Here is a 24,146-nt window from a genome sequence, read left to right as displayed (position 1 = left end):
AAGCTTAAATGGTCTAGTTAAACCAACCCCTCATTGGACAGGGTGGGAAGGAGACCCAAAGGGAAAGTGGTTGTCCCAAGTCACACAGGAGGTAGCTGTGTTCCCTCACAGGGCTCTTGGGACAAAGACTACCTCTGCAGGGAGCGAGGTCTGCTTGGCTACTTACTATTCATGAGTCTTCTGGGTCCACAGATGACTATCAATCACCCAGGAGACACCAAAAAGCCTTCAAATGCACTGAAGATGAGAAATTTATGAGTGAGGGCGGAAGCCCAGGACCTGTCCCATTTATCCACATGGACAGAAATTGTTTATGAAGCCAAAAGGCAAGATGAGTCTTCACGCTTTACAGAATGGGCAATCCAAGGTCCAGAGGACGTAGATGTTTGTATTAGAAGAGTGAGAACTGAAGTCATTAGAAAGCTCAGCCTAGAGCTTTCCCCCACTTGAACCAGGTGTAGTCATGCACGACTATAATCCCAGTTACTCAGGAGGCTGAGGAAGAAGCATTGCTCATTTGAGGCCAGCCTCAACAACTTAGACAAAAGGACTCAAGATAAAAGGACTGGGGATGTAGCTCAGTGGGAAAGCACTTCCAAAGTTCAACTCCATAAATCCATCAACAATCAACCAACCAATTAATTAAGGTCTGAGGCTGTAGTACAGTGGTAGAGAGCACCTGGGTTCAAATACCAGTACTGCATACAAAAAAAGAAAAAAAAAAAACACCTATGTCTTCATGGCCAGGGGCTAGGACCAATGAGGGTCCTTGCCAACCTACCGAGAACAAGCTCCAGCCTCCTCTTAAATGAGACTCCCTTCCAAGGCCACACAGGCCAGCAGCCCCCCACCTCAGAGAGCATTTCCCACTAGAATAAGAGCTAACTAAGCCAGATCTATCCAAATCCCCATTTCAACATAAGGAAAAACCTTCAGAACAAGACGACTTTTCAACATTTTATTCTTATATTTGTACAGCTATATTTTACAACGCGGTAATGCAGTTTAGACACAGCCAAACCCTGTCTCCGGAGTAGTTACAACACAAGCATGACGCAGAATGGGATGAGACAAACATTCCCAAAGAGAGTTTAGTTAGTGACAACTTCAAGTCCCTGTGTCTGCCTACACTTCAAAAAGGGATGGCGCACACTCGTCCATCACTGAAAACGTCTGAAAAAAGGCACCGTGAGGACACGTTGTACAGGTATATACAGACTGAAAACTAGAACAAAGTTACACATTTTTCCTTCTGCAGCTTTTTTTGTTCTTTTTGTTTTTTTTTTAATACACACTTTGTAAATTGTAAACCTTCACTTGCAAAAAAATACAAATACACTGAGGCATTTTAGACAAAATATTTTCTTACTTATACAGATGCAATACTTAAAATATTCTCTTAGGTGCTCTTTCTCAATAAAGATTCTCAGATCCGTGTCTGCCTGCAGATACAAAATCGAGCCTTTAACACAGTTTTATATTTTTAATATATCTTTTTTAAGTTTATATATATTTATATTATATATATATATTTATATATTTACAACTCTGCCATATATTCCTTCACCTTTGGTTAAAAAAATTAAAGCCCTCTCTTTGATAACATACCGAAGTCTTGTCTTTTAAAAGAATGCACATTTACATACAAAAGAAACATCTGTTCCCACAAAACATATACATTCCTCATTTTGCAGACTGTCAAGTCAGAACTTTTGCGTACTCCCCCACTTTGATATATAAAATGATTTTGCTTTTTGCTGACGTGGTTCGCCGTACACATAGGAGAAGCAATATTATTTTCTTAATGTTTTATGGCAGCAGGGGGGGCCAGGAGCTGCCATGGCTCCTACCCCCCAGGCCCCGACCCCACCCCCACCCCCAGCTATGATTTGCACTAGTGGATGAAAGAGGCACTACATCATGGGATGAACATCATAAAGTGTTACAGTATCCTTTGGGTAGACTCTGAGAAGGGGCTGGAGAGGAAAGCATCAACACTCCATGCTTCAGCAGGCTTTGGGGAGCTCCGGAGGCAGGTCAGTGGCCGACACGCGGTACTGCACCTTGGTGTTGGTGATGGCGCCATGCTTCTGGCGCAAGTGAAGTCGCAGCTGGCTTTTGTGACGAAAATGCAGGTTGCACTTCTCACACTGGAGGGAGGGCAGAAGCAAACTGTTAGCTGACATCTATCTAAGCAACACATCATTGCACAAAGACCCAGACCAGGAGATTCTCCCTGCAGAGAACTGGGACAGCTCATTCCTCTGAAAGACCAGGTAAAGAACCCATATGAATCTTGACTTCCACCAGAGGTAAGTAAGCATTGCACAAATGTCCCTTCCCTGCTTGCCAAAGTGTCACTCACTTGTGCCCTTCCCTTGCTTGAGAAATTCTTCCCTAAGTCCATAAATGTAATTCTTACCCAAAAACACTGTTCATATGCAAACTCCCCTAGTTATTAAGGCATTTCTGAATCTCTCTAGGATAAAAGAAAATCTCTTTCTTTTTCATAGCCTTGCCACAAAGTCACCCCGTGCATTAATATCCTCAGGAAGATAACACTATGAAAGGAAAGTGACCACTTCTTACTAAACTTGATAATTCTCCTAGCACCTAGCAGAACACACCTCTTAGGCAAATTATACAACAAGTATAAACACATTTAGACAACCTGACTAGCTCAATCTGAATGCATGGAAATTCTTGAGTCTAGGATATGCTTTTTAAAAATGCAGCTGTCTTCCTTCCTAGGGTATATGCCATGGAAAACTAGCAAAGCATTAGCAAGTAGAGCTGTTTTTCACTTTGGTTCAGTAAATGGGTGATGATGTTTTAGTGAGGAAGTCCCCTGAAAGAAAAATTGATGACAAAATGTAATGGATCCTGGAACAAAAAAAAAGGGCATTTTTAGGTTTGGGTTTTTTTTTTTTTATATATAAAGCAAATCCACATAGTATGGACTTTAGTTTATAATTATATAACAGTATTGATTCATTAGTTGTGACAAATATATCCAAAAAAAATAAGATGTTAACAATAAAGGAAACCGAGTGCACATAAGAACCTTCTGTGTAATCTTTGGAAAATTTTATATATCTAAAACAATTTTAAAATAAAGAGTGTTATAAAATATGTTCACAGAGACTATGTTTTAAGGTAAAAATGGAAATAGAATTAAGAAAATAATAAAGTGGGCAAGACAGTGAGTAAGGAACTCTGGTTTTAGGAGACATAGGTCTACTGTGCCTATGCCACCCACTACTATGTGGCCCAAGCAGGTCATTTCTCTTTCTGGGTCTTGTCTCTCCCTCTGAAAGATTCTGGATCAATAAATAATGAAGGTCATTCTCAACTCTGATATCTTCTGCATGCAAAATTCTAATAAATACTCTCACTATGTGAGCAAGCTACCCTGAACACTTCAATGCATTAGTTAACCTAATATTACTTCTCTTTGAGGTTAGTACTATTTTCAGGCACATTTTACAGATGAAGAAATTAAGGCACTAAGAGGATAACTAACTTCTTCTTACTATTTAGCTAGTAAGAAGATATCCAAAGTCTTAGAAGCAAGTGAACAATAAATACCACATTTTGCAGGAAAACACCTGAGATGTGAGTGGATCATTCACTGATTGGTTCTCACCACCAAGTGTGATGCCATCAACTCTTGAAACCAGCCAGACAGTATGCAAACAAATTAGTGTGGCTGTGTTCCAAGACCATTGTATGTTCCCTGCAACTTCAATTGAATATTATTTGCAATGTTGCACAATATTAATCTTTTTATAATGTAAAAACCACTTTTAGCTCATGGCATATTCAAAAATTAGCTTACAGGCTAATAGCTTACAGGCTGCAGTTTGCCAAGACCCTGCTCTAGGACACAATTCCTATGGCCTCTTCATAGCATTGTGCCACACAGCCAGCCACCTCCTCTTTATTCACATGGTCTTTTCTCTGCTTCAATTTGTCTTGTTTTTTACCATCATATTTTTCTGGTCCTCTTCCTGCTTCTAAGACTGCACCTTTTCAAATACCTTAACTACTCTTAAATGTACTTTTAGCCTAGTATAGAGGTATGCTATAGGTGCTCAGCATTTGTAGAATGACCTCAAAATCTCTGTATTCATAATCTGGACTTCTTGAAGCTCAGATCACACAATCCAATACCTCTACTTTAAAGAGGAACACATTGAGACCAGGTGAAGTCAAGTAGGGTGTCTTTGACAATCAGGCCCAGACCCAGGTCTTGAAATCACCAGTTCAATGGTCACTCATTGTGTACTTGAGATTGGAGCACAGCTTTCCGCTGCCCCTCACCCCCCTCCCAGGCCAGCCGGTGGGCACCAGGGGCTTACGTACATGGTAAGGTTTCTCTCCCGTGTGGATGCGCAGGTGGCTCTTCAGAGTCTGAAGGTGCCGGAAACGGGTGCCACAGATTTCACAAGGGTAGGGCTTCTCGCCAGTGTGGATGAGCACGTGGGCACGGAGGTGGGCTACCTGAAAGAGGAGCACAGCATGAGAAGCTCTGCTGGGGTGGGCTTTAGAGTCCCATGGTCCTTTCTCCACACCACCCTGCTCACCTGAACAAATCTAGCTCCACAGGTTTCGCATTTGTAGGGCTTCTCTCCAGAGTGAATTCGAGTATGGGTCTTCAGATTGGCTGGCCGGTTGAACTGGGCCCCACAGATGTTACAACGATAGGGTTTCTCACCTATTTCCAAGAGAAAGAGAAAAAGAAAAGCCATAATCAATAAAGAAGTTCTCCATTGCCCCCAGGTTTGCATGCAAACTGCCCCTATCTGAGTCCAGTTGAGTTTTTCTTTCTTTTGGGGATGTCAGAGAATCCAGGGGCCTGGTTCCTGGCCTGCCACCCTCTCTCACACATATACCAGTATACCTTGCATGAGGCCAGGGCCCAGAGACAAGCAATGACATGGTGGATAGAAAGGAGGCTCTATGTGGGACAGCATGGGGAGGTTCCAGGAAGCCTGGGCTTCAGAACCAGTGTTGCCATTAGAATCATCTACCTGAAGGACTTGGGTAAGGCACTGTCCTTCTCTGGGCCTCAGTTTCCCTCCCTGAACCTGCAGGGCTAATTGAGATGACCTGAGGAGGCTCTTCTGGCTCTTCCCTTGGATGAAACTGATGTGGTAATGCACTTACTCCCGTGGAGATACTATCAGGCTGCTCTAGTTTCTCTCTTTCAGAACAAACATTTTTCTGCTCATAGAAACTTCAGCTATACTCCAATAGCAAGAAGGGTGGGGTCTGGTTTGAGCAGAGGCTCAAATAAAAGAGACCAATTGAAGAGGCTTCCTTCATGGCGAGTGTCGAACATACTAGGGCCACTTGTAAGTAAACTGTGGACAACAATTCAGTTGTATGAAGTTACCTGATCAAGGAACATGAGATGATAAGGAATAAGTCCATGGAGGACATTAAGAGGCCTTCCATTTTTTCCTGGCTTTACAAAAACCCAATTCAATATGCCTCTGTCAGCCTTAGTTTCTTTACCAGTACAGTGGGATGAACACTGCTGATCCCCAGCAAGGGCAGAGAATCAGGAAAGAGTCTCAAAGGAAAGACCAAGGGTATAGGGAGTGGGCACATCCCCCAGGGAAAATGGACTTGACAGGGTAGAGCCCTTGCTCAGACAGGGTGGGGCCTCCCCATTGCCCCACCCACTAAGTCCTTCCCCTAGGAATCCTGGAGCACTCAGTGAGGAGGGGCAGGGCCATACCCGTGTGGACGGTCTTGTGGCTGGCGAGGTTGCCCTTGTAGCGGAAGGAGGCCTGGCAGCGGTCACACTTGTAGGGTTTGTCACTGTGGGTCTGCAGCGTATGCCTCTTGAGCGAGGCCTCCTCAGAGAAGCGGCAGTCACACTCATTGCAGAAGAAGGCCCCGTTCTCTGTCAGAGGGGGGAGGGACACCACATCAGCTCGAGGAAGGGAAATGGGCTCTACGCCTCCCTCCTCTGAGGCCACCCAGTGCCAAACTGAACCCCAGTCCACCTGCCAACACTCACGGGAGCCCAGAGCAAAGGACCTATGGGATTTTATTTTGGGGGGCATTAAGAGCCTCAGGCATGGAGGAGAGAAAGGAGACAGACTGAATCTTAAATCAGTCGGTATTCATAGGGCCTAATCCAGTTGGATGAAGCCTGGGCAAAGCTTTTCCTTCTCCCAAGTGAACTTGCTTTTCTTATCAGGTCATAGTTTTATTTACATTCACACACAGAAGCCCTGGGGCAAGACCCTTCACCCCTCAGAGCCTCTCTCTGTGTCTCTATCTCCAAAGTCAGGATAATAAATCCCTGTTCTGTCTGCTTCACATAAGTGTATTATATAACACAAAATAAACACAAAGCATTGCAGGGATATGAGATGTAGGTCAAATTCAATTTTACTCTGAGATTAATGAAGGAGGAATCAATGATGTAGACTTCATGGTCATCTGGCACCTATCTGAATTCCATGTCTCCAAGATACTTCTGTGAGATTGGGAGACCAAAGGTAACTATGGAAGTGGAAACAGAGGCCCAGAGAGAAGGAGTAGGAGTGCAGAGCAAGGCAAACAGCCAGGGGACGGGAGGGGACAGTTCCCGCTCTCCCTTTGACTAAAGATCTGTGATCCTGTGCCAAACTTGTCAGTGTAAGCAACTGATTTTTTTTTCTTTTGTTACAACGACTTGAAAATGGCATGTCATGGTGATTTAACCCTGATTAGGTATTATTGAGCCATAATAGAGTAGCCAGATCTGGGTGTAGAGTTAGACCTTTATATCTAGTAAAAACTGGGGATGCCAATTGTAGACTACCCAGAAATGTGAATTTAATAATTCACTTCAATCAACTTAATTCAACTACATTTACTGATAGCTCCTCCATGCTGGGAGCCTGCTAAAACCTAAAGAGTATGCAGGAATGAATACCATCAGATACTTCTCCTGAGAGAATCTGCACCCTGTCAGGGGGAGCCAGGGCAACACAGTGGTTTAGGCATAGAGAAAGCTCTGGAAATTATAGCCAGCCCTGAAAGCTACACTTGCAGGAATGAAGCCAAAAAGATGGCTTGCTTAGGCTCTATTACCCCATATTAACTCTGATACCCCATCCCTTGCTTCAGCCAGCCCAGTTCCCTGAAAGGTAAAGAATGGGTTGATCTGCTGGTGATTTTATGCCAATGGATTTCTAATCAGGAACTGCTCCCAATCAGAGAGAATAGTACAAATAAAATGGAAACACAAAGCCCATGGGGGAGGAGGGAGGGAAGGGAACTCACCACAGCTGGAATCCGAGTACTCGGACTGGGTCTCTCCAGTCTCCTCAGGGAACGAAGGCCCACTAGTGTGCAGGCACATCTCTGCATGCTGCGGGGACTGAGAGCCACAGGATGTGCACTTGGGGGGGTGCATGTAGAGCGGCGAGTGGCTCTCACTGCTGCTACGGGGTGAACCTGTCAGAGACCTGTGGGCAGAATAAAGACAGCCTCAGCACCAGGGGCAGGATAGAACCTTCTGCTTGGCCTCAATGCCATCTTCACTCTGTGCTTAGGCAAACACAGAGAAGAGCTGCCCTATGCTGGCTCTGGGGCCTCAGAGTCCTCCTCAAGTCTGCTTCCAACAGCAACTACAGGAGAGCACAGGCCAGGGTCAAACCAAGCCCAAACCCCACTCCTGGCCCAGTTTCTTCCTCTCGGTACTACAGCCCACAGACTCTCTCAATCTATGGGAAATGTGAGGGTCCCTGCCACATCAAGACCATCGGAAGTACCTGTGGAATTTGTGGAGTGTTCTTCTATAGAAGGGAATGTTCTCTCTCACTAATTCTGTACTTCTAAGAGTCTTAGCATTTCAGGCAAAAAAACAAAACAAAACAAAAAAAACCCCAAAACATGGTTCCTGTATCCATCAGAAGAAATGACCCCAGAACCTGTTCAGGTAATCCCTGATCTCAGACCCAGACCACCTCTGAAATCACCTGTTGACAATGTTATTGAGCCGGCTGGCTTGTGGGATGGTGGAGTCCTCCCCACTGGCACTGAGCTTGGTTGGAGACTGGAGGTCAAGGTTCTCAGGCTCCATGGGTGGCTGGCAGGCAGAGGGGGCAGTGTAGGCTCGTGGGGAGAGGCGGCCCAGCTCAGCCTGCTCAGGCCCCTCAGGCTTGGTATTCTGGTTGAGGCTGTTGAGCACGATGAACTTGTACTTCTTCCAGTTGCAGGCTTTGGGGTCAGTGGGGCTCTTGGCTGGAGGGGAGCCAGAGGCCTGAAGGATGCAGGCATTCTTGCTACTGCAGGACTCCGTGGGGGAGTTGGGCTGGCAGTCGGATTTCTGAGGGCTTTGTGGACTCACCAGACCCTTCCGGTTCAGGGGTGCATTAGGGGGCTCGAAATGCAGGGCAATCTCATCCTCCGAAGAGGGTCTTTCTTCTTCTTTGCTGGCTTTGTCACAGGGGAAGTATGGGGCATTCCGGGCTGAGGGGGCAGCAGGCTTGGGGCCCTCAGCCACACTGTAGTGCATGTCACCTCGTGCCTCTTCTGGGACAGCCTCCTTGGGTGAGTAGATGTTGCTGTGGCACATACTGGGGGACACCTCCATGGCATGCCGGGTGTACTCACTGGGCACTGGCCTGGCACTATCGCAGGGGAGGCCCCGCTCCTTGGGAAAAGGATTGGCCATAGGCATCCGGGAATCTCGTAGCTCCTCATCAGAGAAGAGGAAGCTGCTGACCGGGAGGTGGCTATACATGGGATAAGAGGCTGGTGGTGTGGATAGGCCACTGTAAAGGCTGGGGGCAAAGGCTCTGCTTTCACATCCAGGGGTATTCCTTAGCGGTAGGTTGTTCTCTACCACCTCACGACCCCGATAGGCCATGATGTCTTGGGGCATCAACATCCGGCTGTTCAAGAACTCTTCACGAGGAGGCTTGATGGGAGGAACCATCTCTGCTTCACTGGGGGAGAAAAAAGAGAAAAGACACCTTCCAGTGATACTGTTATATAACCCATCTGTGCTTGAATAGGCTAGACATAGGGGAGGTGACTTTGGAGTAAGGAAACACAGTAACAAGGCAGTTACAACAGAAGTCCAGTAATACAGGCTACAGTTGGGGAAACTAAGGCACAAAGAAGGGAGGTGAGTTACCCACATTCTGAGCCTGGTAAGACTTAAACCTGTAAATTTAAGACACATATGTAAGGATGTCTATGAATCTATAACTCTTCTGACATCATAGAATTTATGGCTTATAGAAAGCTTTCAAAACCCTTATCTTGTTTTTACCCATGTAAAAGCCTGCAAGGAAGTAAAGGCAGGGATTTTACACACATGGAAACAAGGAGGGAAGAATTTATACAGTGCTAGTACTACACTTTCAGAGGGTTATAGACAAACTAGTTTTCTATTGAAGAAAGGGCCTGCGTCATATGCTGGAAGAATTTGTAGGGAAGTTTATAATGGAGAGCAGGCAGCAAATGCCAACACAAGAAGCTCTGGCTCTGAGCAGCCAGACTTGGTTTGCAAACCCAGCTGTGCCACTTAGCAGCTATATGACCTACAGCAAGCTACTAAATAAACCATTATGAGCACAAGGCCTGACCTGTAGAAAGGGCTTATAAATGACAGTATTGATGATCTTGCCACCATTATCACCCACAGGAGACAAAGAACTCTGGCTGCAAATACTTGAAGGAATGTGGGTGAAAAAGTAGGCCAGCTCAACATGATCACAATTAACAGAGCTAGAACCAGTGCATGAAGGCTAAAGGAACCAGAATCAACTGGCCATAAAGAGGAGCTTTCTGAGTATCCAAGGTAGACTCTGTGGCTCTGGAAACACTGAGATCCTGGTTCTTCAAAGTGATCAAACCCAGGCTGCAAATCCTTCTTTGGAGTTAGGATGCAATCACCCTAGAGTGGCTAGATCATATGGTTCTGAAGAAGTGAAGCCCTGACTCTGTTCCATTTTGCAAAGCTGATCATCTCCGGTCCTTACCATGCAGTGAGGACCATGTCTTACCATTCCTTGGGTAAAGGACTCAACCTAGTGAACTCAATTTAATTCAATAAGTGTCCTCCCTGCCAGGCATGGTGGCATAGTCCTGTAATCCCAGTGACTCAGGAGGCTGAGGTAAGAGGATCACAAGTTCAAAGCCAGCCTCAGCAAATTAATGAGGCTCTAAGCAAATTAGCAAGTCCCTGTCTCAAAAAATAAAAATGGCTGGGTATGTGGCTCAGTGGCTAAGTGCTCCTGGGTTCAATCCCCAATACAAAAAAAAGAAAAAGAAGAAAAGTGTCCTCCCTAATAGGGGTAGGATGACATCAGTAAAGTAGTCCCTATGAATTTGAGCAACCCACAGTCTGGCAGGAAACAAAAGCACTTATGTAAACTGTTGTAATAGATATCTAAAGGAGAACTAAAAATCATATGCAAATGTTAAAAAGAGAACAAAGGTCTAAAGGACAAGAAAATTGTTTCAGGACACAGAGAAAGAGCTGAGAGAGAATGAGTGGTAATCAGAGAAACTTCCTTGGAGGAGCTAGCATCCAAGCTCAGTTGTGCAGGATGGGTAGGAGGAAAAGGCATACTACGTGACTGGAAGAAAACAAGAGGCCATAATGCACAGGCCTGATCTGGACAGCTGCAAGGAGTCAAGTTTACCTGGGGTGCAAGAGTTAAGAAGGGCACAAGAAGTGTGCAACAATAGTGGAAATGCAGGTTGCGGCAAATTGTGGAGGACAGTTTCTTCCTGTATGCATAAATTATCAAGGATTTATGATCAGAAACCATCCCTTCTGCCTCCAAGATGGCCTACCTGGCTTTGATAAACTTCCGGCAAGTGTCCACAACGTGCTCCATCTGCAGGTACATAGCTGTGGCCATCACAGCCATGATGTTGCCTTCCCGAAGGTTGAGCCGAGATGTGTACATAAAGTCCAAAAGGATGCAGAACCCCTCAGGGTTGATCTCAGGATCCAGATTGATCACGCTAAGGTTGCATTTCAGCTGGTCTGTGAAGATGCTGTAGAAAAGGCCACTGGAAAACAAACAAATGTCCCACTATAGTAGACACATGGACTCCCCATTCCTTTACAGTAGCACTAATGCTCAGATCCTCTTCCCAGAGCAGAGCTCCAGAACTCTCATGGCAATTAATAACAACTTCCACTTACGGAAAGCTTACCAATGCCAGAGAGTCTGTAAGCATTTTACATACATTATCCTGTGTTCCTCATAACCCTTCTCTACCTTTATAATTTGGGGACTAAGATCAAAGAAGTTAAGTATATTCTCAAAGTCACAGAACCTGTTTTCCTTTCAGTCTTAACTGCAAGGATTACCAGGGTTAAATTTAGCACTCATTTGCAGTAACTATTCTTAGCCTATATCCTTGGGATAAGAATTTCCCCTCTTGTTTCATTGCATTACTTTTTTTTAAAAGATTGTTTTATTTTTCTTTTTAGAAGCAACTTAGATATGGGTGACAAATAAATACAAATATGGCTATACACTACTGTTTTCTCAGTCCACAGATTATCAAAAAATCAATTATTTCTACAAGGTTCAAATCAAAGCTCAAGCATTTACTATAGGTGCCATGGTTTCTAGTGGAAGAAAGAATACTCATTTAAAAATTAGAATTATAAGCTGTCATCTCAATTTTACTGGGTGGGGTGCTAGAAGTGAGCTAGACTTTCACCAATAATACCCATGCAATGTTGACTAAGATACTTCTCTAAACATTGGTTTCCTTACCTGCAAAGTAGAGGAAACACTAAGATCAAGGTAAGCATGAAAATGTTAAGGGTACTGAACAATGCCTGGCATGTGGTAAGCACTCATTAAGCATTAACTAATATTTTTATATCTTTGTAAACTCTGCTCCCTACACTATTTTAAAAAAAAGAGTAGATATTGGATAAGTTCTCTAGTACCAGGAGAGATCCCTGAATCTATAAAATTTCATCTATTTTTGCCTTGCTCTTATCATTTATAAGATGGAGATATAGTGCTATCCATACAACACATACTGGAAGATCTAGGGAGATTATTTAATATAACATTGCTCTGAAAATTTGAAGCACTTGACAAATATGAGGAATTAGCTGGCTCATTCTAGCTCTTCCTCTACTCTAAATACCCATGGAAATAGGGTTTTAGAATAAAATAAAAACCGTTATAGCATAAAAGAGCAAAAGATTTTTGAATTAACTTGCTTAAACAACTTAAAGACTCTCTTCTGCTTTTCATTTGTTCACTCATCAACTGAAGTTATTCTCCCTGTTCACCCCAAACATATCCTTTCTTGTGGCAGCACATGAGTTCTTCCCCCACCATGTACAAAGAACAGGAACTCTTTACTAAAAGTGTATTCATTCATGTGCTTTCTGGGAGTCCTCAATAGCAGGCCATGTGCTGAGATCTGGAGACAAGTAAGATGTCATCCCAGACCCGCAAGAAGCCTTCGTGTTCCACATCTCTGGCTGCCAGCACCCTCTTATTTATCCATCCTTCCCCTCCAGAACCCTCACCTGCAGGCCATGAGGACTGTCTTATGGGCTCTAAACTGTTCACGGCTCACCACAATGACAACATCAGTCAAAATGTCACGGCTCCTGAGGCGATTCAGGTTGAGAAGAACATCACTAGCATGGCGTGTGAATTGGATACAACTGTCAGCCGGGGAGGCCATCTTGTCTTCACCTGGAAAAAAGAAGCTAATCTCCTGTTTCCTGCTTACTATGAGTACCAGAACAGATCATTTAACCTGCTGAGGTAGGGAATGCAACTCTGGTCCCCAGGGTTTCATCTTTGAACAATTAATTGCCCACCTCTGGGTATTATTCTTCATAGCTGATAATCTTTATCCAATAAGTTGAGATAGAAAAATCTTTAGTGAAAAGGAAATGACTATTTGTTGAACGTTTATCCCACATACCAAATTCTCTGCCAACCACTGTGAGTATGTTGTCATGGAGAGAAGCCATATTTTGAGGGTTATCACACTAGCTTTGTCTTTTGCTAGCTCTGTGACTTGGAGCAGATTGTTAACTGTCTCCAGTCTTTGGCTCTCCAAAATGGGAATATTAATCTTAAAAATTTGGGCTAATGTACCTAGACCATAGTATATTCTCAAAAACTACAGCTATTTTCATCAGTATCTCATTACATTATTCCATCTCTCTCCTCTCTTAGGCTTTGGAGTACTAGCACATTTCTGGAGCATAGTAAGTGGCTAAGTTAGTTTGAAGTAGAAAGGAGAGGGAATGACTGACCCATGTGAAGACAGTGCCGTGGTAAGGGCTGAGAGTAATACGGGCGAATTGGTTACCCTTTGCCTCATCAAAAGAAGGTGGCAAAGTTCACAGAATAGCTGCATTGGCAAAATTAAAAAGAAGCACTTTGTCCACAAAATTTTAAATCACATAATTTGATTTACTTACCCAATGCCTTGCTTCACAGTCCAAAATTTTGCTTAAAAACTGCAAAGAAGAGAAGAGAGCAAACAGAAATTGATTTAATGAATGTAAGATTGTCCACTATAGTCTTATTTTAGGACACATGTAGTTAGTTTTGCTTTGGTAGTTGCAGCCTGCCAGCTGGTGCGGTTTTACCACAAGCTAGCAAACATATTCCACTTCTGCTCTTACAGAAACAACAGGCACCCAGAGCTATGCAATAATAATGCCTGTACCCTGAGTACTAGGAAAACAATCGTATACATTAATTACATATAAATGTACGCATATATTTCCTGGCTCGAAGTAAAAAATTTATACCATCTAAAGGTCACTTGGATTTCTGGGAAAGAAAAATAAGAAAAGTAGTTCTTTTAATATTAATGATGATGATCTTTCAGGGACTGGAAACACTGGACATTATTCAAAGCCTGCTAAAATATTATCTTTCAAGTCTTAAAATGATTCCACCAGCCTGATAGGGTCAATATCTTTATCCCTATTTCACTAGTGGCGAGACTGAGACTTGGCTTCAAGTGTCTTGCTCAAGACAAACATCCAGGCAGTATTTCCTGATTCTCTGGAACATTTAAGACTGAATACAGTCTATAGAATACAACCTGAGGTGACATGTCTATGCATTCCTTGAGTATCTTTGCCTTCTTTTTCAGCTTCCTCTCTCTTGCCTCCCTGATTAAAGACCAGACAGTGTAGCATAGCTTCCAAGTTTGTGCTTCTCCCTGCTAGTGAAAGATTTAACTGTGGTGTGGCTGAGAACTGGCCAGGGAGCACAAAACCTTAAAGAGATTTAATGAAATATGTACTCTCTCCAAACCAGTTTCTCTCAAACAAAATCATTAAAAGAATAGGTGTAAGACTCTCATTTACCCTCAAATGTGAGCTGCAAAACAAAGCAATATTTCCCCCTTTTAAAAGGTATATTCCTTTAGAGTTATTTTCCAGGTTAAGGGGCCTGAGGCCAATGAGGTCATTTGGGCCATGCAGATGGCTGATGGCCTGGCCCTAGGTCTTCTGACTCAAATTCCTATTCCCTTTCCAAATCAGCCTACGTGCTGTAGAACATGCAAGACAGCACCCTGAGGTGGGTGAATCTCATTTTAAGTTCCTTCCCCCACACAAACACTTTGCCCCATTCCAGGCTGCTGAGTCTTACCAAATAAGCCCTCTAAAATGAGAGGTTTCCTTGAGTCTGTAACCAAACACTCTGACATTTCTCTGTGGTCCCAAGTGCCAATCACTCAATCTCATTGCTTCAAGGTTAGTGTGTGCATGTGAGTATGTGAGGAGTGAGGGAAGGAACTAGGGACAGGGAGAGAACAGAAAAAGACAAAAGAACCTGATTTCCTCCTTTCCCTATTCCAACTAAAGATGAGTAAAATTTGGTCCTAACTGGAGTTCAAGGATTGTCTCCTTTGAAAAAGAATGCTGAGGACACTTAAAGTTTACTTATAAACTTTCTCCTCTTCCCTCGTGGAAGAGATCCTCAAACACTTCTAGAATACCCAGGCTGTGCTTTAACCAGCCCAACCACCAGCTCACTTGTGGATTTCCAGTCCCAGACTTCTGGAACCACAGGAAGCCCAGATTTGCCATTTCACCAGGACAAGTGGCCATGACTCACTCTAGATTCAGATTGAAACAAACAAAACAGTTCCCGGCCAGTGTCAGCCAAGCCTTGGGCTTTTCACCTTAAGCTATGCCTGATCTAGACAAAAACAAAACACATGTCCCCTTCAAGTTCACTCCTTTGGGAGCTAACTTTGTCTTAAAAGATCCCACAACTAAGGAGGTGTGGGTTAAGGAGGATGTGTACAACACTGCTCTCCCTCTGGACGCTGCACACGTGGAAGTATCACCGATATTAGTTTTTTTTTTTTTTTTTTTTTTTAAGACTTGGTCCTTTCCCATCCATTATTTTATCTTATAACAGCACTGACATATTGTGAAAGACATTATGGCTCCCCACCACCCAGCCAGGTATGAACTTTGCCTAGGATCTCAAAGCCAACCTCTAACAAAGTCCTGGACAAACCTCCTCTACTAGTTCCAGCCATACCCAAGGCCACCCACAAGATTCAATCCACAAAAAACAACCAATAGCAGGATCATCAAAGAGAAACTTAACAACTGCAGCGGCCCATACCTGGATCGCCAACACCCAAACTCCCCACCCAATCCAGGCTGCAGTAACCACCAAGGAAGATCTAAACGTTGTTTAATCCACCCCCACACCTTTTGCCCACTTTGCTGCTTTCCTTGTGTATATTCACTCTGGCATCTTGAGAAGGCAGATTCTCTAAAGGAGTTTCCCATGAGAGAAAAAAATGGGGTGAGGGGTGGAGAGAAGGCAGCAGAAAGGAGAGGGTGAGAGACCGGAGAGGGCGAAGCGACAAGCAAAAGGCGAGATGAGGTTAAGAGAGAGCAAATGAGCCAATACGAAAGACCCCATCCTTTTCCTGCCTCCTCCACTGGGCTGGCACCCATTTCCTCGCTCAAGCACAGCAGCACAAACGGGAGTCCTGCGCGCCGGGGCAAGCCTGCGCAGATTCGCCCACCCCCATCACACCGTACCTGTCTTCCAGGGACCGCCCAGCCCCAGGCGATACGCTGGCACCGCTGCCCATCCGCCTCAAACCCCGAAGGCGCGGCGGAGGCCAGATGGTATGACTGCGGCGGCCCTTAATTTCGTTACATTCAAATAAGTTTTCGGTAGCTAACATTGTGTATGCCTTTTTTTTTTTTTTTTTTTTCCTGTTACTCCGCCAAGGCAGGGGGCAGTGAGGGGAATGGCACAGCCCTCTCATTCCCGGAACGTAGTCGATCTCAGCTCTGCGGATTTCACAGAACACTCTCTCCCTATCGCCGTCTCCAATGAGAAGTAACTTTCCAGGAAGCTGCTGGCCCCCGACGGCCAGCAGGATCGCTGCGTGCACCGAGCGGACTGCGGAGGATTCACCCAGAGGGGGTGCCGCAGGGGAAGGCTCGCGGGAATAGGGCACACTTTCCCCTAAATCCCTTTCCGGCGCGGGTTCCAGGGCTCTGAGTGCACCTAGCCCAACCCTTCCCCCACAATTTAAAAATGGGAAAAGTCGACAAGTTAGTAGCAGTATAAACCAGGAGTTTGGATCCAATCAGAGGCTCAGGAGTTTGGATCCAATCATGCCTTTGGGTTGCTCAATTCTGGCCTTTGCCTGGTAGGTCGTTGGGTACACCCCCCCCCCTTTTTTTTTTTTTTTTTTTTTTTTGCTTGCTTCCCTCTCACGCTCTGTTAAAGGGGATGGTTAGATGAGATGTCAAGGTAAAAAAGATTTTGAGTCCCTAGAGCTGACAGTCTCTCTGCAGTCTGTCCGACCCAGCCGAGTTGGAGGAAAGCTAAACCGAAAGCCTATGCCGCCTACGTTAGCAAGAAAGGGAACCCAGCTCGGCTCGGTTTCCGCTCAGTCTATAGAACAGGAGCCACCAGGCTTAACCTAGCCAGGTTTCGGGATTTCGGAATCCTATTTCCTTGAAACCGTGGGACGGGTTAGGATTCTGCAGAGGCCCGAGCGCAGACGCCAGCTCGCGCACTGGCGCGCTCCAAAGTTGCCTCGCCTTCGCAGGAATTAAAATCCCAGGGCTCCATCTCCTAATTGGTCTCGGTAGCCGGCTTCTGAAGGGGCTTTCAGGACAGTAGTAGAGGACGCTAAAGTCAGCTTTAGAGGCCTCAGTCCAGATCTAAAACTAGCTAGTGTCGTCACACGCCGCCGCAAAATCTTTCTGCGGCGGAGGCGGGGTCAGGGTCGGTCCTCAAAGACAGGGCCTTTTTGACATTAAACTCCTACTTTATGACTTTCTCGCCCTTTTGCCGGGTGGGATAAAGGTGATGTAGAAGGCTGGGATTTGTGGGATAAGGGTGAGAATCTGGGGAGTAAAATTAAGTAAATATACTTATTGGAAATTAGGAGTCGCGTGGTTCCGGGAGCTCAAACCTAATCATGTTTTTACCGCTGCCTAACACTAGAGAGAGCTCTCCATCAAGGTTTGAAACCGACAAGCCCCTTCTCGCCCCGCCCCTCCTTCCCATTGACCTAGTTTGGCCAGAGAGATTTGGAAAACGCCTTCATCCCTTCCCCCTGCTCTCTATTCGGACCGGCGGTTGGATTATTGGTAATCTAATAACTCCAATAATTCGCTGAAAACTCCATAGGGGAATTTGAAAGTGCAAAGCACTGTTTAGGGACAGGAACAAGGAATTTTAATAAATCTGGAGCTGTCGCAGTGAAACTCCCACCAGGGCTCCTGCTGGAACGCTCCCTTTCCCAGCGGCGTCTATCTAAAGAGCTGTTGTTCAGGTCTTGTCACCCTGGTCTGGAATTAGGTGTTAGGGTCAAAACGTGGTATCTTCCCCGCCCCCCCCCAACGGGTGGGGCACTCTTCATGCTCTTGGAGGGGGTTGGAGGGGCAGGAGCGGGAGGGTGGAGGAGGTGACAGTAGATAAAAGCAAGTTTGATAGCATAGTGGCCTCTGCAGCTCCTTTGGGTATCCAAGGTGTTCGGGGACATTATGTCCTTTTATTTCTATCACGTTTCCTGCCAACAGCGTTCTTGCAAGCCTGCAAGCTTCTAGGAAATGCAATAAAATAGAGGGATGTGTTTTATCATCAAGATCTAAAGAAGAGCTGCTGAAGGGAAGCTTCCAAAGCGCCCGGCTCCAGACAGCCTTAGAAGGCCCCACAGACAATGCCAGCAAACACGTCCAGGGGCAGAGATGTCCCAGCCATCCTGGCAGGACTGGGCTCGGCCTTTGCATAGAGGCTGGCGGGGGAGGAGAGAGGCATGATCTCCCCAAGCAAACAATGCCTTTTAAAATTTGATCTGGACAAAAGTCAGCCAAGGTCTTTATTCACGTTAATGAAGATGGAAGGCACTAACTGTCCTTGGAAAGCGATGAGTCAAACTTGACCGCCCTTCAAACACGTCCCCAGATTGGTTTCCAACCCGAACAGAGGCGCGTTTCTCCGACCCAGCCTCCGACCGCTCCCACAGTGGGAAAGGCTGAAGTTGATTCAGGCGGGCCTGGGCTGGGGAGACCGCTGCGCCTCACCCCGGCAGCCGCTAGAGGCCGCCAGCACGCGAATGCGCACGGGCCATTTTAAGAGCTTTGAGAAAACTTTACTGAAGAGATGCTGGGGCACAAATTCTAGGATTATGCTTTGTTTATCTATGCCCCCTCCTCATACATGTGCACACACTTGAAATTTATCGACAGGATGCTTTGCAAAGGATATAAGTATTGGAAAAAGGGATTTCTGGGTCCACATGTGAGCCTCGAGAGCCACCTCTGCAACTCTGCAGACTAGACCTTGGCCACCCCCGCCCCAGGCCATGAATTACTACCACCACCCCCAGCTTTAAGACAGCGGGCTCTTAGGCACTACTGCAGGCCTTTTTATATCTGTTTTTGAAAACCTTAGGCTATGCTTTATAAATAAATTTCCCCAGGACTTCTGGGAAACGTTTCCAATGTGTGCTGTCTGCTAGGGTGACCCAAGAAGTTAGTCATGGTTCTGACAGCTGTTCCTGTCCTTCAGGTACTTTAAAGGAGCTGAGGTAAATTCGTCTTTGACTTTAAGTTAAGCTCTGAGATTCAGAAGCTTCCAATCTGGTCCTAGTTCTAGTTTGGTCACTAACTATACTAACGTGTCCGTCCCCTTGTCAAGCCTGTTTTCTCAACTGCCAATAAATAAATAAGAAAAAAAAGAATTAAGCCCTAAATCTCCTGAACTTTGCCATGCCATCTTTCTAATACCGACTTTTTCCCCAGGGAAGGGGCCATAGCCACAGGTAGATGATGTCCTCAAAGAGTTATTGTTTCTCTTAGTTGAGATAGAAGCTGATCGCTGAGCGACTATGGACAGAAAGAGCAGCTGGGGCATTTCCAATGTTTTGTCTTCTCAAAAGTCAGGAGGTTGGATGCTATCCTCATTGGAGCCTGCCCTCCCGGTCATTCCTAGTATCTAGTCAGGATACTGGGAGACCCAAAGATAAACCGGTCAGCCCCCAGCCCAAAGCGGGGGACCTTGACCACCATCTACCACTAGGTGGCAGACTCAGTCCATCCGAGAATCTCTGTGCTGTACAGCCTTCCACGCCCGAAACTCCGACTCCTTTTTATCCCTGTCAGGGCTGGGGGTGTGGTTATTTCCAAAAACAAAACTGGAAAACATTTAATTTACTGGTGTAATTCCATTCTTCTCGATGCTCACGCCTCTAGCAATCACAATGCGTTATCTGGATCGGCTTTTGCATACTATACGTTGATCCCCCCCCCCAAAAAAAAATAGCTGAATTACTAAGAAGGGAAAGAAAGGGTGCTCTCATCTTCAAAAAGCAGAACGGCTCTTGCCACACACGGTCGGCCAGCAAAGAGAGTCGAGAATAAACTCATTCATGATCGTCACGGAGGAAAGGGGCTCTGGAGACCAAAGACCAGGGTCAACCAGACTTACTGCTCCTGGCTAAACAGGAGAGGGGGCCCGAATATGGTCTTTTGGAAGGGCTGTGATCTCGGAGTGGGAGGCGGGGAGGGTTGGAAGGAGCGGTTCTTGGCTTCCACTGGGGCGAAGAGAAACCAGTCAGCTCCGCCACTACGCTCAGACCGCTGTGGTGGCGTTCCCACTTGTTGCGCAGTGCAGGAAACCGGCACGCGCCACACTACTCTGACTCGCAGGAGGCTGCTAACAGCCTACCATTGCTGCATAGAATCCACAAACCTCTCCCCACCACCATCACCACACACCACCGGTCAAACTACAGCTCTTTCAGCCACCTCGATATTTTACACCAAAAACATCCCTCCTGTGTCAAAGTCAGACAGGCAGCAAAATTCAGGTCCCCTGAGAAGTCAAGTTCAGAGGCGAAAGGGAGCTACCTCCACCCGGGGAACTAGCCTACTTAAGTCCAACCAGGCACACACACAACCACGCTGCGCCTCCCCCCCTCCCTACACCCCCCCCCCCACCAGAATTCTTCCCCTGAATTATTTGAATTGCGTTTCTCTTTTTATGCCACCATCCTAGCTGGAAAGCAAGGTCGTTCTTCTCTATTGACGAGGTCAACTGCAAAGTGCTTCCTTTAAAAGTTAGTTTTTATCTGCGCTAATATTTTTAATCTCTCGGGGAGGGGGACGCCTCATTGTCATTTCACAATATTTTTAAAAATGTTTGACTTTTGCCATAGTTTTACCCACCGAGGGGTGGCGCTGCCGCACCACCTCCTCTGAAACAAGTTTTTCACAACAAAGTGGGTTTTGAGAGTGGCTACCAGGCAGGGGATAGAGGGAAGGAAGGATTTTGACATCTAGTCATGGCTACCATTTACTCAACCCATGACTGGAACTCTTCAAGAGCTCAGCAATTGACAGCTCAAGAGTTGAGTTCCATTCCTGTCCACTAAAAACAGAATAACAGTCTCTTAAAGAAAGCATTGGAGTAAAACCCCTCAAAACTGAGGACAGGAAAAGCACAAATGGAGAATTCCCACTTTTCTGGCTTGTCTCCTCCTTCAAGTCACCTAGTTTTTATGAACAGCATATAGCCTTATTGTCACTATCAACAGACCCTTAAAATCAACCAGTGTTCCAGCACGCAGAATTGGAAATACTTCCAAATAGGATACTGGAAATTTCTATTTATAAACTTGGGGGGGGGTGGGTATTTCCTATCTACAGGTTTCTATTTTGGCCTGAAGACTCAATTGCAGTCATTTTAGCAAGATAATGTCCATCTCCTGGTGCTTTCTGTTCATTTCATTTCTGTTCATTTCTGGCCCCAGACACAAATATCTTTCTTCTTCTTAAAAAAAAAAGTATATATTTTCAAGCAAGTATATATTTCACCTTACTCCTTTGAGCTCATGTTTGCTACCTCCAGGAATAGTGTGTGGACTAGGGCCAGATGAACTTCAACTTGGGCTGCAGATTTACGAGGTTCTGTTCCAGTGCCAAAGGCTCTTGGTAGTAAATACTGAACAAAATAGATACCTGTCTCCTGATGAATCTTGCCGGCCCTTCTTTTATTTTTTAAAGTTATTTATTAAAACCACACACACACACACACACACACACACACACACACACACACCTTGCAAAGAAAAAGGGAAACTGGCAGTCTCTGTAAAGGAAGCCAGTGGCATCGCTCAGAGCCACAAACTGTATTTCTAAACAACCCTTTCCCTGGTTCCCTCTCTCCTGCCCCACTTTTTTTCTTCTTTCTTTTTCTTTTTGTTTTTCTGAACAGTAAAAATTGCATCTACAGACAGTCATTTTACTTTAAAAAAAAGTGTTTAAATGTTTCCTCCTGGAAACTATAAAGTGATTGAGAAAAAAAAAAACTTCATAAAAGATTAAATCACTTTCCTAGGGGGATGATTGGCTGTCTGAAGCAGTCAGGGACCCTGTAACAACTCTGGACTTTCAGCAACCGGTTTAAGGTCATTTCCTCAGCTTAACTGTCAGGACCTCCACCATCCCCACCACGCAGATATAAGTGGGCACCACACAGAGGGTCTCCCCCCGCCCCTATTCTTTTAGAAAATCTGTTGGGTTGTGCTCTTGCTTTTCATGGGGGAGTTTTAAAACTCATTGCAACATTAGTTCCATTTTTCTCCAGGGTTCCAATAGCACAGTATCATAAAAGCAACGCAACCCACAGTTCTCAAGACATTTACCACTGTCACTACATCCGGCAGCGGGGTGGCCCCTTGCTCCTGCTGCACCCCAGTGCAGCCGGTTTCCGAAGCTCCAACTCCCTACCCACTCGCGCCCCAGGCCGCCGTCGCCGCCGCTTCCCCCACTCCTACTCCCTCGAGAAGAGCCACAGGTTGCAGATCCAACCAACCTCGCAATCTATTTTTGCAAAATCACTCACAAAGGTCTCCCTTTTGCGCCCGCTCCTCCCGCCGGGTCCCCCACCATAGCCACAAAGTGCCCTTCTCTCCTCCCGGGTCTTGCACGTAGGGAACGCGGGCTGGAGCTCTGTTTGTCTTTCCCTCACCCAGTGTAAGGACCTTAGGAATCTGAAGTCTGGCGTCCGCTCTACTCAGGCCCACAACTGCCTTTTTACGGAACGTGCAACATGGGGAAAATGAATATAAAATTTAGGAAAAGGAGGGAACAACCATTGAGAGCCAACACAGAGTCACGCAGCGCCCAAAATACAAACACCGCGGCCGCCAGAAATCCCGCCACCTTCTCGCTCTCCTGGGCTGTCCTGTCAAGGTTCCCTGTGTCCCCGCACACCGAAAGGCGTCGCAGGTGCAAACACGCACCCCTTTCCTACCCACCCCCAACATCCCTGTCCGGCCGTCAGCCTCTCTTCTCGGGATGGGCAAAGGAAGCGCGCAGTGGGTTCCCGACTCCCTTGACTACAACCAAGAAAGATTAATTTTCAGAGTATTCAATACCCCCCCCCCCCAAGCTAAACCTCCCAAAACACAGGGGAAGGGGACACCAAAACACTCGTCTCTCCTTAGGAAGATCACGGCTCTGAAAGGAAGTAGTAGACACGATACTTCATCTGGGTTTATGACAAAAAAAAAAAAAAAGTGGGGGGAAAAAAAACACCCGAGGAGTTCGCTTGTATTTTTCCTCCCAAATCTCGGCTCGGTTGGAAGGCAGGGAATCTTAAGGACTGAGGCCGGTGGAAGGGAGCCAGCGGGGCGAGCAAGCGGGCAGCCTCCCTCCTCGCCTCCCGGAGTTACCCAGAAGGACGGGAGAAGAGAGGCGAGGGAAAGGAGGAGGGAGGGAGGGAAAGGGAGGCAGGAGCGAAGGAGCAAGGAAGGCAGTTTGCAAGCCAGAAAAGAGGGAAAAAACACAGCCGCACGAATCCAGCGAGATCACAAGCCGTACGCAAGCAGCAGCCTTTAGAAAGAGCGAGAGCGCGAGCGCGCGTCCTTTCCGCCGTCTGAGGCCAGACAGCCCCCAGACTTGCCCGAATCACCCCCTAAACACTGTCTCGTCCTCTCTGCTCCGGCCGCCCCCAAATTCCCCTCCTTCTCTCCTCCAACCTCCTTTTCAAAAACCAAAACAACATCAGGGAGGGTGGCAAAAGCCTCCCCAAACCGGCCGATTCCCTCAAAGACAACAAAATAATAATAATAATTATATATAAATCTATATCCTAGAGTGGGAGAGACGTGGGACTAATATTCGGCATTTATTTTAACACCTGACAGCTAGAATAAATAAATATATACATTTATATCAATAGATACACATAGGAAACTTGGAGCCAAAGCATTTGGCAAAAGCGGAAAAAAAAAGAATTAAAAGGTAAAATAATGATCATGAGCAGCGGCGGCGGCAGCGGCACCAGCGGCAACAGCGGCGGCGGCGGCAGCAGCAGCAGCGGCGGCAGCAACAGCAATAATCACCTGGTGTCCGGCCTTTCCTAGAAACTTCTTGCATCACCACTTCTAAGAACCCCAGTTCTAAGAATCAACAGAGCTCAATTCTCGGAATTTGAGCTGCGGACTTTACCACTGCTACGTGGCAGGGGAGGACACGGTGTCAGTTCTCTGGTTTTTTTACCTCCTCTGCCCCATAAAATTCCCTCAAAGTCACAATATTTTCCCACTTTCCGGCATATTTTGAAGTTCTTACAGGATAACCGTCTTGGTTATGAATG

At 45.9% G+C, this 24,146-nt stretch overlaps 1 protein-coding gene across 6 annotated transcripts; it reads right to left on the bottom strand.

Annotated features, from left to right (window-relative positions):
• Positions 1 to 944: 944 nt before the first annotated feature.
• Positions 945 to 24,004, bottom strand: BCL6 (BCL6 transcription repressor). 6 transcript variants are annotated; one of them, XM_081301768.1, is made up of 11 exons: positions 15,716 to 23,853; positions 14,637 to 14,782; positions 13,448 to 13,486; positions 12,536 to 12,707; positions 10,819 to 11,040; positions 7,986 to 8,957; positions 7,288 to 7,472; positions 5,747 to 5,914; positions 4,587 to 4,717; positions 4,366 to 4,503; positions 945 to 2,150 (listed from the first exon to the last, which is right to left on the bottom strand). In XM_081301768.1, exons 4-11 carry the CDS (start codon positions 12,694 to 12,696, stop codon positions 2,007 to 2,009), a joined length of 2,121 nt encoding a protein of 706 aa, XP_081157894.1. In that variant the 5' UTR covers positions 12,697 to 12,707; positions 13,448 to 13,486; positions 14,637 to 14,782; positions 15,716 to 23,853; the 3' UTR covers positions 945 to 2,006. The 6 variants fall into 6 exon arrangements, with proteins under 6 accessions (XP_081157894.1, XP_081157893.1, XP_081157895.1 ...); XM_081301767.1 differs by lacking the exons at positions 14,637 to 14,782; positions 15,716 to 23,853 and adding an exon at positions 23,893 to 24,004; XM_081301769.1 differs by lacking the exon at positions 14,637 to 14,782.
• Positions 24,005 to 24,146: the final 142 nt, after the last annotated feature.

This window comes from Spermophilus citellus (assembly GCF_964194105.1).
Source record: "Spermophilus citellus genome assembly, chromosome: 7".
In the NCBI taxonomy this organism is placed as follows: Eukaryota; Metazoa; Chordata; class Mammalia; order Rodentia; family Sciuridae; genus Spermophilus; species Spermophilus citellus.
Note: the sequence above shows the minus strand (reverse complement) of the source record. Positions and strands in the feature narration are given on the sequence as shown.

What these genes read in the sequence shown, in the direction of transcription:
- BCL6 (XM_081301767.1), bottom strand. Translation starts at nt 12,696, where the DNA reads ATGGCCTCCCCGGCTGACAGTTGTATCCAATTCACACGCCATGCTAGT. An exon ending in ACAGTCCTCATGGCCTGCAG is followed by an intron (nt 11,041 to 12,535) that starts GTGAGGGTTCTG and finishes TTTGTTTTCCAG; the next exon opens with TGGCCTTTTCTACAGCATCT. An exon ending in GTACTCGGATTCCAGCTGTG is followed by an intron (nt 5,915 to 7,287) that starts GTGAGTTCCCTT and finishes CCCCTCTGACAG; the next exon opens with AGAACGGGGCCTTCTTCTGC.